Raw genomic sequence first — 18,269 nt, 5'->3', positions numbered from 1 at the left:
TAGAACACAAAAAGTCGTCAGTGGAAACATCTTCAGTTTGAAACAGTCTTCAAATGAGAACACTTGTCCCCAACCTGAACAAAGTCTGTTTTTTTGTTTGTCTTACGTATCTCTCTTTTATGGATATGCAAGTAGTCAGTTCACCTCACTCTCCTGTGGCCCCAGTCAGAAGACATTTCAAAGAGTCCTTTTCATGAAACACAATGCAACTATGTCAACTTGCAAATGCCTCATGAAAACACAGAGCTCACTGGATGGTCTCAGATTTCCTAGAAGCCTCTTCAGTAGACAAATTAGCACTGAACAACTACAATACAGAAACCTGAAATAAACAACCACAACATAGAAATGACAAGAAACTACAACAAAGTGTAAGAAATAACTGCAACAAAGAAAGTGATAAGAAATAACTGCAACAAAGACAATAGAAATAAACATTGTAACAAAGAAATTAGTTAGAAACAACTCCAGTGAAGAGACACATTACCCTTGAAAATTAAATTAAAATTAAACCTGTCCAACTTAAAAGTGGAAGCTCTCCTTTACAGAGACTATAGTACTACATGGTTCTAATCAACAGAAAAAAATCTAACTTTTCCGGATTGGCATTTTTGAAAAAAAATTTTTGTTTAAATTATTAAAAAAATTCAAAAGGCGTCAGTAAAAGAACTTTGACAGGTGTGTGCAAACAGATACCAATGCTATCATAAAACAATTATCTTTCAATTATAAACAAACTCAAACAAAATACCTAAAACAGTTACATAGATACAGCACGTAAAATTTTTTTCCGAAATTCGCCTCTTCAAAGTGGTGTTCACAGTGTCATCTTTGGAGGCCTGTATCTCGGAGCAGGAAAGTTTTTGGAGAAAACAAAAAAATATATTTCTTACTTACTCCTGAATTTCAACATATGCTAAATTCAATAACATCAGAGACTATGAAGGTAACCCCCCTGCCTGAAGTGATACGGATTATGCCAAAAGCTGTCAGCCGGCCAGTAGAGTGCACAGAGGAGAGGCTGCTTGTAAATCCATGAGTGGTGGCCTGTGATGATTGTCGAACTTCTAGCTGCGTCTACCAACTTCTGTGGCACACCTTTCAACTGCGTGGCACAATTTCGGGTGCGAATCTGTGTGATTCGACTATATAAACCCTACAAAGAGTCACAATCAAAATGCTCAGATATGATTAAAGAGATTACAAGAACCATATGGATGCTAAAAAATGATAATTCTTCAGACTATTTCTTGACAGATTGAAATATTCAGTACTGATATCTGTAAAAAGTTGATAATTGAGTTATTTATAACCATCAAATATGTGTGAAAAAATTGATGGTGTCAGCCATAACCATCATATCAGATAACAGTAGTCTTTGAAGCCTTTCTCTTTCTTTAGCAGTTATGCTGTTAGTTACTCTTATGCACTATAGATCATTTGCATGATAAATCATAATGATATATGGAACAAGTTATTTTACATTCAAATAACAAAAAATAACAAATTAATTTTTTAGATATCACTCCTTGCTGACCATTGTCTCTAAATATACAGATGTAACTTAGTAATTTCTACCCACCATCATCTACATGTTACAGTAATAGAAATTCTTCTAAGGAATAGAAGGAGCTGTCAAGGAAAACACTCTCTTTGTTTGTTTTCAAAGTCTACATTGCTATCTGTCAAGACACCTTACATGAGTAGAGTGCAAAAATTTTGGTTGCAGCATTGTGCACTCCTTTTCATGCTAAGATCAACCTTAATGTGGAGTAATGAGTGTCTTTTTTCTTCTGGTATCGTAACTATGTGCATTATTATTCTTTTGAACTGCAGTGGATTACTTATAGTAAACTTCATGATGGAATGCATATGCTGTGAAGCAGTGGTCAAAATGCCTGTCTCCTTAAACAGATGTCCACAAGCTGATTGTGGGTGAGCACCACATATTATATTCCTATTTAGCAATGACCAGCTCAAGTGACCAAGTCTTCACTCAACAGCAGATACTACTTCTTGTTGAGCCTTTGCATTCTCTGTATGTGATAGTTGAGATATGAGCACTTGAAGCTAGTTCTTGATTCCCCTTAACGGGTGTTTTCTGGTCCTTAGCAAATATTTTTTTCATTGTCCACACATATTAATGTTTATTTGAACCTCACCTCTTATTTATGCAATTGACATGATTTATGCCAGTCAATAAATATAAAAAGCTTAGTGGTCATTTGAATGATTTGATAGCGTTTTACTAATTCTGGAGTAGTAGTAAAGAATTTGCTTTGGTATAACCAAACCATTAAGGAAGATCCCAAATGGTGCAATATATCTAATGAAACAATATAAGAATATGTAGCAAAAATTGAAACTTGTCAAAAATTTTGGGAAATGTTATTTCTTGAAAGGTTTTGAAAAAATAAAAGCATATGATGTAAACTTTTCTCAGAATCACTGGTGATAACACACACACACACACACACACACACACACACACACACACACACACACGTGTGCAGGAAAGAAAGGGGTGGGGGGGGAGGGAGGGAGAGAGAGAGAGAGAGAGAGAGAGAGAGAGAGAGAGAGAGAGAGAGAGAGAGACAGACACTATGCAGATGCTAATATGTGTCCACAGCACATGATCCCATTCATAATACCTCCCCTCCCCTGTATGGTGGCCTAATGTGTCTCTGTACATTAATTGCATATTTATAATTTACCTCTACCTGTGACTGTAAAAGTGGCTCAATAGTTAAGACACTTTACTCGTACACACAAATAGTGCGGTGTAATTCCTTCTCAGGCCATATCAATTTAGGTGTTTTGTGGTTTCCTGAAGCAAGGCTGTTGCTGATTTATTTCCCCACCCTTGTCTAGTTTGAGCTTGGGCCTTGTCTCTGATGCTTGTAATATTAACTGTAATTGTCTCTACTTCCTTACTTCTTTATCTTGTACTCTTTTCTTATAATAACCAATGTATGACTTTTGCTTCTAATACTTAAGATATAATTTTATATATTTATTGTTTACATTGGATTCCATTATACTTTTCAACTGTTGGTGAAGACATGTGGTTAAGTATTTAACCCACTGGCAATTTTAACTTACATAAAAATTTGTTTTTTGTGTCAGTGATAAATTTGTAAGCAGTTCTTTTTATTCTGCATAAAACTTGAAACATCATGTGTCTGTCTCACATAATTATAAAATATGATCCAACAGTATTATGAAAAGGGTAGTTGTCGCTCACCTTCTAGCAGAGATGGTGAATTACAGATTGGCACAACGGAAATACTCTCAGAAAATGAGCTTTCGGCCATAAAGCGTGTGCATGTGCCCTCCCCCCCCCCCCCCCCTCCCAAACAAACACACACACACACACACACACACACACACACACATATATATATATATATATATATATATATATATATATACACACACATCTAAAAACAGAGATGATGTGACTTACCAAATGAAAGTGCTGGCAGGTCGACAGACACACAAACATACACACAAAATTCAAGCTTTCGCAACAAACTGTTGCCTCATCAGGAAAGAGAGAAGGAGAGGGAAAGACGAAAGGATGTGGGTTTTAAGGGAGAGGGTAAGGAGTCATTCCAATCCCGGGAGCGGAAAGACTTACCTTAGGGGGAAAAAAGGACGGGTATACACTCGCGCACACACACACATATCCATCCACACATATACAGACACAAGCAGACATATTTAAAGACAAAGAGTTTGCCCAAACTCTTTGTCTTTAAATATGTCTGCTTGTGTCTGTATATGTGTGGATGGATATGTGTGTGTGTGCGCGAGTGTATACCCGTCCTTTTTTCCCCCTAAGGTAAGTCTTTCCGCTCCCGGGATTGGAATGACTCCTTACCCTCTCCCTTAAAACCCACATCCTTTCGTCTTTCCCTCTCCTTCTCTCTTTCCTGATGAGGCAACAGTTTGTTGCGAAAGCTTGAATTTTGTGTGTATGTTTGTGTTTGTTTGTGTGTCTGTCGACCTGCCAGCACTTTCATTTGGTAAGTCACATCATCTTTGTTTTTAGATATATTTTTCCTACGTGGAATGTTTCCCTCTATTATAACTATATATATACACACACGTGCACAAAAAACAGCTCACGTGCATGACCGTACTCTCTGGCTGCTGAGGCCACACTTGAGGCAGCAGCCCATAATGGGGATGCAGCCGGGTGGTGGGGGTAGGGAGGTGGCTGGAGAGGGAGGGAGGAAGAATAGAGGGACAAGGGTGGGGGATGGTTAAGTGCTGCTGTGGGAGCATACAGGGATGACGTGAACAGAGGGTAGTGCAGCTAGGGACAGTCAGGGAGTTAGACAGAGGGCAGGGGAGGCTTAGTGCAAAAGGAGAGAGGTGGAAAGACTATGGGTGCATATGTGGAATTGATGATTGCGTAGTGCTCGAATGGGAACAGGGATGGTGCTAGAGGGTAAGGATAAAGACTAACAAAGGTTGAGACCAGGAGGGTTAGGGGAACAGAGATTATATTCCAGGGAGCAATTCTGAAAAGCTGCTGTTGGTGGGAAGGATCTGGCGCAGGGTGTGAAGCAGTCATTGAAATGAAGAACATTGTGTTGGCCGGTGTGCTCAGCAATGGGGTGGTCCAGCTGCTTCTTGGCCACAGTTTGTTGGTGGCCATTCATGAGGGCATAGAGCTTATTGGTTGTCATGCCAACATAAAATGCGGCACAGTGGTTGCAGCTGAGCTTATAGATCACATGACTGGTTTCACCGGTAGCCCTTCTTTTGATAGGATAGGTGACACTTGTGACTGTACTGGAGTAGGTGGTGGTGCAAAGATATATGTGAGAGGTCTTGCATCTAGTTCTGTTACAGGGATATGGACCATAAGGCAGGAGGTTGGGAGCAGGAGCAGTGTAGGGATGGACGAGGATATTTTGTAGGTTTGGTGGGCAGCAGAATACCACTGTGGGAGAGGTGAGAAGCATAGTGAGTAGGACATTCCTCATTTTAGGGCACAAGGAGAGGTAGTCGAAACCCTAACAGAGAATGTGATTCAGTTGCTCCAGTCCTGGATGGCACTGAGTCGTGAGAGGAATGCTCTTCCACGGCCGGACAGTGGGACTTTGGGGAGGTGGTGGGTGACTAGAGAGATATGGCACGGAAGATTTGTTTTTGTTCAAGGTTGGGAGGGTAATTATGGTGAGTGAAGGCCTCAGTGAGATCCTTGGTGTATTTGGAGAGGGACCGCTTGTCACTACTGATGTGACAGTCACGGGTTGCTAGGCTGTATGGAAGGCACTTCTTGGTATGGAATGGGTAGCTGTTGTCGAAGTTGAGCTATTGCTGGTGGTTGGTAGGTTTGATGTGGACAGAGGTACTGATGTAGCCACCTTTTAGGTGGTGGGTAACATTTAGGAAGGTGAATTTTTGGGTTGAATGGGACCAGGTGAGGCGAATGGGAGAGAAGGTGTTGAGGTTGTGGAGGAATGTGGTTAGGGTGTCTTCACCTCTGATCCAGATAGCAGAGATGTCATCACTGAATCTGAACCAGGTGAGGGGTTTGAGATTTTGGGTGTTTAGGAAGGATTCCTCCAGAGGGCCCATGAATAAGTTCACATAGGACGGTGCAGCGCGAATTCCCACAGCTGTACTCAAGATTTGTTTGTAGGTAATGCCTTCAAAGGAGAAGTAATTGTGGGTGAGGATATAGTTGGTCATGGCTCTTAGGAATGAGGTTTTAGGTTCAGTATTCGTCGGTTGTTGGGAAAGGTAGCGTTAAATAGTGATACAGCCATGAGCATTAGGGATCGTAGTGCAAAGGGAGGTGGCATCAATAGTGATGAGCAGGGTACTGTGTTGTAAAGATACAAAAACTGTCGAGAGTCAGTGAAGGATATGTTTGATGTCTTTTACATAGGATGGTAGGTTGTGGGTAATCAGCTGAAGGTGTTGGTCTATGAGAGCAGAGATTCTCTCTGTGTGGGCACAGTAACCAGCCACAATGGTGTGTCCTGGGTGGTTCGGTTTATGGATTTCAGGAAGCATGTAGAGGGTAGGAGTGCGGGAAGTGGGGGTGAGCAGAGAGATGGACTCTGGGGAGAAGTTCTGGGATGGGACTAAGGATTTGAGGAGAGATTGATCCTGCTGGATTTCTGGAATGGCATCACTGTGACAGAGTTTGTAGGTGTATGAAGCCGACAGTTTTCAGAGTCCTTCCACCGGGTAATTCTTGCGGTTCAAAACAAAAGTGGTGGAGCCTTTGTCAGCAGGCAGTGTTTTAATGTTTGAATCAGTTTTAGTTGGTGGATTGGGTTCTTTCTGTGATTGTAAGGTTAGTTTGCATATTGAGGGATTTGGGGAATGATGGTGAGGCAAGGTTTGAGGTTAAGAGGATTCTGAAACTGTTAGTGGAGGTGAGGGGGGGGTGTATTTTGGCGCAGTGGGAGTGGATTAGGGTGGATAGAGGAGTGAACTGAGTCATGCTGGGTCCAACATTGGTCTTTGGTTGAATCTGAGTGACAGGGCTGGTGGCGAAAAAGTGTTTCCACTGTAGGGACTGGAAGGAGGAGAGAAGGTCTTTACCAAATTCTGCATGATTTAATTTGGGAGTGGGCCAAAAGGTGAGGAATTTGGAAAGGACGGAGACTTTTGCAAGGCTAAGGCTTTTGGAGGAAACCTCTCCCTGTCCCTACAGTGGAAACACTTTATCAACACCAACCCTTCCAATCAGATTCAACCAAAGATAAATGTTGAACCCTGCCTGACTCAGTTCACTCCTCTGTTCACCCTGATCCACCCCCACTTCCCCCAAATCACGTTCCCCCCCCCCCCCCCCCCCCCCTCCTCACTAACAGTTTCAGAATCTTCTTAACCTCAAACCGTGCCCTGCCATCATTTCACAAACCCCTCAACATGCGAACTAACCTTACATCCACGGAAAGAACTGCAATCCACCACCTAAAAGCTGATCCACTCTTTTAATCCTACCTGCTGACAAAGCACCACCACTGTGGTCTTGAACCACAAGGTTTACCTGGCAGAAGGGCCCTGCCCACTGTAAGATTCATACAGCTACAAGCCCTGCCAAAGCTACCCCATTCCAGAAACCCAACAGGATCTCCAGTCTCTCTGCAAATCCTTAGGCCCATTCCGAAACCTCTCCCTGGATTGTCTCTCTCTCCTCACCCCAAACACTTCTTGCACTCCTGCTTTCTGCTTGCTTCCTAAAGTCCATAAACCTAACCACCCAGGATACCGCATCATGGCTGGTTACTGTGCACCCACTGAGAGAATCTCTGCTGTCATAGACCAACACCCTGAGCCTATTACCTGCTACCTATCCTCCCATGTAAAAGATACCAATGATTTCCTCCATCGACTCTCCGCAGTTCTTGTTACTTCACCATGTGGTGCCCTGCTCGTCACTATTGATGCCACCTCTCTTCACACTAACGTTCCTAATGCCCATGGCTGTATTGCTATTTACCACTACCTTTCCCAATGCCCGACGTATACTGAACCTACAACCTCATTTCTAATCACCAAGACCAACTATATCCTCACCCACAATTACTTCTCCTTTGAAGGCATTACCTACAAACAAATCTGGGGTACGGCTGTGGGCTCTCTTGAAGGAATCATTCACAAACACCCAAAATCTGAAACAACTTACCTGGTTCAGATTCATTGGCGACATCTTCACGATCTGGATTGAGGGTGAGGACACCTTCTCTTTATTCCTGCAGGACCTCAACACCTTCTCTCCCATTCGCCTCACCTGGTCCTATTCAACTAAAAAAGCCACCTTCCTCAATGGTGCCCTCCACCTTTAGATGGCTATATCAGTACCTCTGTCCATATCAAATCTATTAGCCATCAGCAATAGCTCCACCTCGACAACAGCCACCCATTCCGTACCAAGAAGTACCTTCCATACAACCTAGCAAACCATGGCCATCACATTTGTAGTGATGAGCGGTCTCTCTACAAATACACTCATGATCTCATTGAGGCCCTCACAGACCATAATGGAGCATTCCCTTCGTGACTCAGTACCAGCCACATTGGGATCAACTGGACCACATTCTGCCCAAGGGTTTCAACTACCTGTCGTTGTGCCATGAAGTGAGGAATGTTGTAGCCACTATCCTTCCCACCCCTCCCACTGTTGTATTCCACCACTCACCGATCCTACAAAATATCCTCATCCATCCCTACACAGCTCCTGCTCCCAACCTCCTGCCTTATGGTTCATATCCCTGTAACCTACCTCCAGTACAGTCACAAGTGTCACCTATACCTTCAAAAGAAGGGCTGCCTGTGAAACCAGTCATGTGATCTACAAACTCAGCTGGATTCACTGTGCTGCATTCTATGTTGGCATGACAACCAATAAGCTGTCTGTTCACATGAATGACTTTGACAATCTGTGGCCAAGAAACAAGTGGACCACCCCATTGCGGAGCACGCTGCCCAACACAGTGTTCTTCATTTCAATGACTGCTTCACACGCTGTGCCAGATTCTTCCCACCAACAGCAGCTTTTCTGAATTGTTCCCTGCAATATATCCTGTGTTCTCGTAACCTTCCTGGCCTCAACTTTTGTCAATTTTTGTCTTTACACTCTAGCCCTTTCCCTGTTCCCATTTGAGCACTACACAGTCCTCTGTTCCACCAATGCAACAACAGTCTTTTTATCCCTCTCCTTTTGTGCTAAGCCTTCCCCACACTCTGTCTAACCTTCCGACTGCCCCTTGCTGCCCTACCCTCTGTCCACCTTGTCTTTGTGTGCTACAATGGCAGCACTTTACTGTCCCCCACCCCTACCCCATTATCCCTCCCCTCCCCTCCCCAGCCTCCCCTCCACCCAGTTGTGCCTCCCATTATGTAGTGCTGCTTGCAATGTGGCATCAGCAGCAGAGACTGCGGCCATGTTTGTGTGAGTCGCATTTGCGTGTGTGGTTTTTTAAATCTCTGAAGAAGGCCTTGTTTGCTGAAAGCTCATTTTCTGACAGTCTTTTTGTTGTGCCTATCTAAAACTCAGCATCTCCGCTATATAGTGAGTAGCAATCATCCCTTTCATTATATTGTTGTGTTCCATCTGGGATTTTCTATTATAAAATATGATCTATGGACAAAAATACAGTAAATAAAATTAATGCTCTACTAGAATGCTCAACAACTGATAACAGTCTGATGTTCCTGGCATGGAATTATTCTACTTCTTCCCAGTGCTTACACACCGTAGGTGGTGTGCTATCTATCGCTGTAGCTACGACAGTGTAGTTGTCCCCGTATCTCCCAGATTTAGACTCACATTCTGGAGGCTTGTGGTCAAACCCTCCTCCAGCCATCTAATGTTGGATTTTCAGTGGCTTTTCTAATGCATGTAAGGGAAATGCTGGGATCATTCCTCTGAAAAATGACAATGCTAATTTCCTTCCCCATCCTTTTGTAGTCTGAAGCTAAGCCTGTCTATATTATGACCTTGTCAGTGATCGGGTGTAAAGCCCTTACCTTCCCTTCTCCTGAAAAAATGCATTAAATTTCGTGTCCCAACCTTACTCAGTTTTAGCTTGGCTTCATGTGTAATTTTTTCTTATTTACAGTATCCTGTTTCTCTTGTTCCTGATGAATAAATCACTGAATCGCCTCAAAAGTCTTTCCTTTGTTATTTGTCTGTTGTCAAACCTGTTTCATTTTTGTTTCCCTTTCACTGTATGTTAAGTAGATACTTGTCTCCTATCTCAAATTGTAGTATTTTCCATATAAACAACATCTGCTGTCCTGTAGTCCAGAATAGTTTCCTGTTCTGCAATAAGATTTTCAGAACACTGATAGTCAACATAAGGCAGTAAAGTGGCAGCTCACATATCTCCAATAATCTGTCAAATATTGATCACAATATACTTTTTCATAAATTGTTGATTTCATATCATCTGTAAATAAAAGAAAAAAAAAAACATTTATGCACATTGGTAGGGTAACAGCTAAAATATAAATTTAATCACATAAAATTTATATTTTTTTTCAACGAACTTGTCCTTGTGCAGAAGTCTGTGCCAATCCATTATGGCTGTCCAATGGTCTTTGTAATACTATATTGTATATATGAAAATTGTCCTTTAGTTGTCAGATGACTTTAACATTTGGCTTCTCTTGATATATTGTTCTTTTTACCTTAATATGCAACTGTTCCTGATAGCAACTTTATCTTTGTTGTAGGGATACTTGTCACAGCATCACAAAGTTCAACTAGTACATACAGCTATAACACAGTGACTGTTGTGCTGCTCACAGAGGTGGTAAAGTTGGTGGTCTCTGTCTCCATTTACTGCAAAGAGTAAGTTATACATGTATTGGGCTGCTTAACTTCCATTGGTACTTCTGTGCTCTGATGAAATAATTTTAAGAGCGTAATGGGCATGACACGCATGTTCATGACCTCTCTCCTTAACCGATTGTTTCTAACCCTAACATAGTGTAGATTTCCTGTTGCAGTGGCATGTCAAAATATGAAAACTTAAGTGCAATGCAGCATAAAGTAGTTACCCCTTGCCAAATAAATCTTCTCCAACTATAGACTTTTAAAGAAAATGACAGTCCTGTATTTAGTTGCTCTGATACTTGTATCAAATATTTGATTGTGAATGACTAAAAGATGTTAAATGATATGATACTAGTCACTGGCTGGACCTTCTCGTGACTAATTTATCAAATAATTGGAAAATCTGATATATTGCATATGGGCCTAATTGAAGACTGTAGTGCACAGAGAAATATGGAATGGGTCTTCATGCAGTAGTCTCAGCTCTGTGATGCCTGCTGAGGAGCTACTTGAGTGCAAAGTAGCGGCTACAAGGTCTAGAAAGCTGACAGTGACGAGGAGTGCAGTGTGCTGACCCCACACCTCTCTGTACCGCTTCAGTGACGTCATTGGCAGAGGATGAACTGCAATCAGTCAGTTCTGCATGGCCCACATGGACTAGAATGTGGAGCTTTGCTTCTATGAAGCAGTGACAGTCAAATGGCTAATGTTGAGGCTATGTAGATTTACTGAACATTCCAGCAGGCCACTGTCCACAGTGACAAAAAATACAAGGTAAACATTCATTGTTGGAATCTTTGAACAGGAAGCAGATGATGGTTGGAGCCACCCATACTATCACAAAAGTCTTTGCTTCTGTCAAAAATTGATAAGGCTAAATAAGAAAGAATACATGATAAAGTAGGAATACTAACTTCAGTTTTTCATTCAGGACAAAAGACAAGAAAATAATTCTTGATAGTACTGATTACATTCATGTGCTTCATCTTCATACGAAATCGCAGAAGCATGGTTCTAGACCCACTTTTGTCTTATTTTTGTTAGGAACAAACATGCTATGAACACCTAACTCATAAATCCACCATTTTTACAGATACTACTATTGGTGTGATTGAGTAATGAATGATGCAATGAGAATTTTGAAGAGAATGTAAGCAGTGTTCTTACTGAGGTGGTAAAATTATTTACTTTCAGCTAATTTTCACTAAACTTCTGTAAAACATTGTGCTCATTTTCATACAAATGTCTAAAATGAGAAACTGATAAATAGGGACTGTAAAATGTTGAATTGCTAAAAAAAATTCTGTGTACAATTCTACACATCTCTACAAGTGATCTGCTTGCAGACATCGAGGATGATGCTACTATGAGGGCAAATCAAATGAAAACTCAAAGTGTTTGATAATAATAATAATAAAAAAAAATGGTGCTAGATGCCTTTAAGTCAGTATGCGTGTTCGTAATTGTGTGCCGTATGTTTACTAAGTGTCAGCATCATACAAATGCACAAACACCATCACAGGAGCAGTGTGTAGATGGCTTGCCCACTGGTACTAGAGAGGAAGTGTGTGCTGTCTAGGTGCTTCCAACTGCACCTAGCTGCTGTACCCTCTCCCCAGCTCATTCCTGTATGCTCGCACAAGCAGCAGTTTACCATCCTCCATCCTCACCCTGCTATCCCTCCCCCTCCCTGCCCCAATCCCCTCCATACCACCACCACCTCGTTTGCTTCTACTGCTACTTGCAGTCTGGTTTTGGGAGCCAGAGACTGTTTTGTGTGTGTGTGTGTGTGTGTGTGTGTGTGTTTTGTCCATTCAGATGAACACCTATTTGGCTGAAAGCTTCATTTGACAGTCTTTATGTTGCACCTGTCTGCGACTCGGCATCTCCGCTATATGGTGAGTAGCGTCTATCCTTTTCACAATGTTGTCATTAATGTAAATAAATGTGTGGATGATGCCTTTCGAATCAACATGCCTGAATTCCTCTCCTACCCCACCTAATTTGAGCTCGTGATCCCTCTCTAATGATCATGTCTCCTTCCTTCCAAATTCTTTGGCAGAGCTCTTTTTCCAGTACTGTTGATGTGTTCTTAAATTAGTCAGTAAAATCCTTGTTGTAACTGTACTGAAGATGTATAATATCACAATTTTAAACCAAGCTGCTGACAATTTTATCTGTATATTCCTTGCCCAAGTTCTGTTTAAATATTTGATGTTACTAATGTTATACTTCTATTTTATTTTAAATATGTGTTTATCTTTGTGCAGTGCATGGATTGAACAAGATGATATAAACACCCACCTAATAGGACACAGGACCAGTGTTAGTAACCAAAATAGCACAATCTCTCATAACGTTCAAAGCATTTAAATTTTTAAGCCATTGGATTGGTGGGATATGAAACGCTCATTTATTAATAAACTGTTCAAATTCATTGAGAGATGCTAAAAGGGGCAAGGAAGGAGGGGGCCAAGGATCCTTAATTGTTGTTCCATTATCTCCACTGGTTGACAATCCAGGATTTATGGACTTGACACCATCTCCCTCTCTGTAATAACTCTGTAATAATACAAAGATTTGTCCAAAAGCTGGTGAGGTTCTGTCTTCTTTATGTGCATTTTGAGAAGTTCTGTTCTGTGAGCTGTTACCCAAAATTAAATATGAAATATAGGTTGAGAATGAATGTAAAAATATGTAACAGGAACATAGACTTATGTTATGCATTTTCTGTTGGATCTCATAATACATAAATAATGCAGGTTTGCAAGTTAAAATAACCCAAAAATCTGAAGGAAAATTAAAAGGCTATTCATTAATATTACTTCAACAATAGGTAGTAATGTGAACAATTTCTGGCATTAATATTTAGGAATAACGACAGTATTAGGAAAAGGATAGATTTATACTAGTGTAACAATTGATGACAATTCCAGGTTGAAATATCAACATTAGGAAAGGAATAGATTACTACTCACTGTAAAGATGGGATGTTGAGTTGCAGTCAGCCACAATGAAAAGGCCGTTACACATTCCGGTCTGTGTTGCCAGTGATTTTTTTTTTTTTTTTTTTTTTTTTTTTTTTTTTTTTTTTTTTTTTTTTTTTTTTTTTTTTTTTTTGTGTGTGTGTGTGTGTGTGTGTGTGTGTGTGTGTGTGTGTGTGTGTGTGTGTGTGTGTGTGTGTGTGTGTGTGTGTTTTCTGAAGGAGGCTTTGGCTGAAATAACAGTCTTTTCGTTGTGCTTGTCGGCAACTCAACTAGTCATCTTTATGGTGAGTAGCAAGTATTCCTTTCCTAATATTATTGATATTCCAACATGGAGTTTCCATAGTTTGACATTTAAGAATAATCTTCACATATTCTTGATCTTTTTAATAGTGGATTATGTTTTGTTTTCTAGCAATGCAGTGTCTTCCCTGCTTCATGAGACAAAGTTACACATTAGAGGTAAGTGAAATCACCTAATCAGGATGAAAAAGCAATAGTTGTTGTGAAAAGTCAGAAAAGGACGGTCAAAACTGATAGTTCATACCATAAGCATCCGCAGATGGTAAACACATTGCATATAGAGGGTGTTTGTTTTAACTTGGAAAAACTAAATATTTCAACAAAAAAAATAAATAAATAAATAAATAAATAAAAAATTGTATGATATATTTTCAAGGGGGAGTTCTATATTTGCTAAAACTGTTCCACCCCACACTGTTCATGGGTAATCAGCTTTTTATTTTTGGCTGGGAATCCCCAAGTTTGGTCGCAAATTCAGATTATATGCCAAAAATACCTTTAGTTTACCATAAGCATTTTTTTTCGTTAGTGGTAGATGATGCCGTAACTGACAAAGTTCAATTTTTTGCGGTTTTTGCAGTTAAGAACTGAGTCATTTGATATGACATTACATTTTCAGTAAAAATGTAAACTTTTTTGTACTAAATAGTTGATATTATCATTAAAATTTTAATTTAGTTCTAAAAATTTGATTGCAAGAAAACTTCTATGTTTAGGCATTTAAAAGTCTGGCAAATAAGCTTCTTTTAAACATACTTTACAGTTCCCTTTGGGGCTGATTTGGGTGAGTCTATACACCACCAGGTTGCTTGATTTCAGTGAGTTCCCTTAAATCTAACCATAAGGGCGACTGATTTTGGTGTGTTCTTCCGTTCAACTGCCATAACTCTCACGCTGATTGCAGTGCAATCTGCCACAAATGGAAAAAAAAAATTGTTTCAGATAAACTGTAGATATTTTTTGGTGTATAATTCGAATCTGCAATAAAAAGAAGGAAAGTTGCCATGTGAAAATAAGAAGTTGACCCTCCCTTGGGGTGGATTAGGGAGAGGCCAGTTTCAGCATAGTCAGAAGTCTCCTATGAAAATATTAAATCTTTGTCTGGAACATTATTTTTTGTGCAATGCATATTTTTTGAGATGTTTAATTGTTCCAATTTAAAACAAACACCTTGTACCTACAAAACGTGATGAAATCACAAGCTTTCACAATCAGAGCCTCTTTTTCATTTAGTTATAGAAAGGAACTGTTGACTGTGGTGGAGGACTTGAAATGTTCCTTCGGTCTCTCACTTGAAGCTTCAGTGCTTGTGTGACACAGTGTGAAGTCCCCTGTTGTCAGAGTCTGCACACTCTTAATAATGTGTGGGACAGTAGATAGATTACCTGATGCTTTGTTTTGCAGATTTATTCAAAAACATTTATTGATGGACCCAGATTAATCATCTCCATTACTAAATAAGTGTAGATAAGGGTCACCACCTGTGTTTTGACTTGGGAGGAGACAGGACTGAAATTGTCACTACTTCCAAACCAGTGATAGAAGACCTTGTAGCAATCTACCTACTTTCAGAAAGATTCTGAGAGCTGATCACTAAACTAGAAAATGTACACTGCTGACAATTTATACACTGTTTCCAGATGGTTTCCAGCAACTGGTAGTGATAATTGCCTTCAAAAGCAACACAGCATAATAGTTCAACACCAAAATGGGAAAAGACAGGCAAAATCATTACATTTCAAGTTGCCACCAGAATAAAAGGACTGGATTGGCTTTAACTGTGCCTCACTAAGCCCTCCTTGTTCACTGAACACTGTCATGCTGGCAGCTGGTGACTCCACCCATTGCTGTGAAGCCTCTTCGTACCAAGTTGAACACTGTCACCAAACCGCAGCACTTACCAAACCGGAATATAGGGCAGAATTCTATGTTGCACATGGGAATGCACTTGTGAACTCTTACTGGCAGAACAACTTTATTGCTCACTAACGGTCATTCATTTCTGATTTCATACATGCAATAGAGGTCTGCAAATAGGGCATTTTACTCACTCCAGCCAATTGTATGTGACTTCCCAAAGTACATATGGTTGAAGCAGATGGGCTGTGATTGAAGCAGATGGGCTGTGGAAAGGGTAGAGGTTGCCTGGTCCAGTGCATTCTCTATGCTGCTGTTGTGAGTGTTTTAGTCATAACTCTGTGTGTCTGTAGGCTGGTGCTGACATACTCCCACCAGCTGATGGAACTACTGTCAGATCAGTTTGGTTATGCTGCTGATGTAAATTCATAGATGGTAGTGCCTAATCGTGACATCAATGTGATCCACAAGAGAAAATAGCCTGATTTATCAAATAACAAAAATTTGGAAACGGTTTGAATTTCAGAGAAAAACTATGTAACTACCAACTTTTGTAATGATGGTCACTCTTGCAATGAAAAAATCACATTGGTGTTTTAAAATACACCATCTGCATTATTGATTCAAGTGTACATACCTGATCTTGACAGTCTAAGAAATTAGAAATCTAACAGGAACAAAATTGTCTCAAAATTATTCCCTGTTGGTGTAATTACACTGAATTGGATTGTCTGGATCAAGTTTGCTTCATACATCCAATATAAGGTTCCCTGCTGTACTGAAATTTCTTTTACTGGAAATCAAAACATTCCTTTTTCCAAATTTGATAGCTTGGGGAAGAGACTATGGTTGTGCTTTCACCTCTCAAGCAGATCAGCAGTATCCATTCAGGTTAAATACAAGTCAACATCATTGATAGATTGAGTATGACATAGGCCACAGTCTAGTTATTCTGAAAAAGAGACTTCATCTTTTTGGATGCTGAGTGCAGCTGGCATTCTCTCAATGACTCTAAATAAATGTTTACATTATCACATAAACAAAGTTAGATGCTGCGGGCATGTTATAATTTTGTTCTATTTCATCACATATTTAATGACTGTATTTAATGTATAATCTCTATTAGAACCAGACATCAGTTCCAATAATTGGAAGGGCAACCACAGAAGAGCAACATCCGAATTTTAACTTTCTCACCTGTGAGACACAGACAGCAATTTTTTCGTTATTGGATGATAATATGACAGTTGTACTGTACTGCCAAAATAACAGTCCCACTGAATCTGATATTTTGCAGTTGAGTGCAGTCTTCGTCGCTGGTCACACAGCATGTATTAAACCAGAAATCTTGATCTACATTAAATTAAACATACCCCTGTGTCTTCAATCCCTGTGCCCTGTATTACAATGACTTTTTAGTTTGTGCACATATAATAATAATAATAATAATAATAATAATAATAAACACTACATGGCAAGCACCTGTATCATCTAACAGCCACACATCGATCAAGACACATCCAACACATGGCTAAGAAGAGGCAATACATACAGTGAGATGGAAGGATTCATGATTGCAATACAGGATCAAACAATAAATACCAGATATTACAGCAAGCATATTATTAAAGATCCCAATACCACAACAGATAAATGCAGACTTTGCAAACAACAAATAGAAACAGTAGATCACATCACAAGCGGATGTACAATACTAGCAAATACAGAATACCCCAGAAGACATGACAATGTAGCAAAAATAATACATCAACAGCTTGCCTTACAACTAAACTTATAAACCAACACGTTCCCACATACAAGTATGCACCACAAAATGTACTGGAGAATGATGAATACAAATTATACTGGAACAGAACCATTATAACAGATAAAACAACACCACATAACAAACCTGACATCATACTCACCAATAAAAAGAAGAAATTAACACAACTAATCGAAATATCCATACCAAATACAACAAATATACAGAAGAAAACAGGAGAAAAAATTGAAAAATACATCCAGCTGGCTGAGGAAGCCAAGGAAGGACATGTGGCATCAGGATAAAGTTGACATTATACCAATTATACTATCAACCACAGGAGTCATACCACACAATATCCACCAGTACAACACAATATAGCTATATCCAAACGTATATATACAACTACAGAAATCTGTAATTATTGATACATTTTCAGTTACCTCAAAGTTCCTAAATGCAATGTAACATTTACGGTACAGTTAAAAGGAAGTCATGCTTGATCAAAGTCCACGTCACTTTCCATTTTTAACCAGACATAACGTCTGAGAAAGGAAAGAAATAATAATAATGAACTGTTGGGAACTTCTCGCCTTCCAGCACTCCTCATTCTTACTTTCAGTGGCTCTAAAAATGCCATGAGTTATTTTGCAGTGTATTTATCAAATAATCATTATTAAACATGCATTTCAGGACTGTGTTCAAAATGTGTGTAATGCATGTATAATGCTGAAAGGATTGCAATGCCTTGCATATATTAGCATCTTGGTCAGTGACAATGAAACCTCACAGAAGTGCTGGTGATTTATTCCTAGCACTGTGAATAATGTTTCCCCAATGTAGATCAAAATAGATTCTCCAGATTTTTCTTTTCTCATAAAAGTGAATTGTCACCAGTACAGTATTTCACAGTGCCTAATTTTGAAAAATGAAATTCCCAGTAATAGATAAATAACACATTTTCCAATACGTATCAGTCCGTATATCTGCTATACATCCACATGCATTCACACCCATGACCTGGATAAAGCTGTGTATCATA

General features: G+C 39.8%; 1 protein-coding gene across 1 annotated transcript in view; it reads left to right on the top strand.

The window, feature by feature from the left end:
- Positions 1-18,269, top strand: part of LOC124619805 (UDP-galactose transporter senju) — an 80,863-nt gene that overhangs the window by 11,248 nt on the left and 51,346 nt on the right. The window contains exons 2-3 of the mRNA XM_047146400.1: positions 10,216-10,333; positions 13,718-13,764. Of these exons, the coding sequence (XP_047002356.1) occupies positions 10,216-10,333; positions 13,718-13,764 (165 nt within the window). The remainder of the gene's footprint in view (positions 1-10,215; positions 10,334-13,717; positions 13,765-18,269) is intronic.

Source organism: Schistocerca americana, chromosome 6 (genome assembly GCF_021461395.2).
Source record: "Schistocerca americana isolate TAMUIC-IGC-003095 chromosome 6, iqSchAmer2.1, whole genome shotgun sequence".
NCBI classification, from domain to species: Eukaryota; Metazoa; Arthropoda; class Insecta; order Orthoptera; family Acrididae; genus Schistocerca; species Schistocerca americana.
The sequence above is the reverse complement of the archived record's forward strand: the minus strand, read 5'-3'. Positions and strand labels throughout refer to the sequence as shown.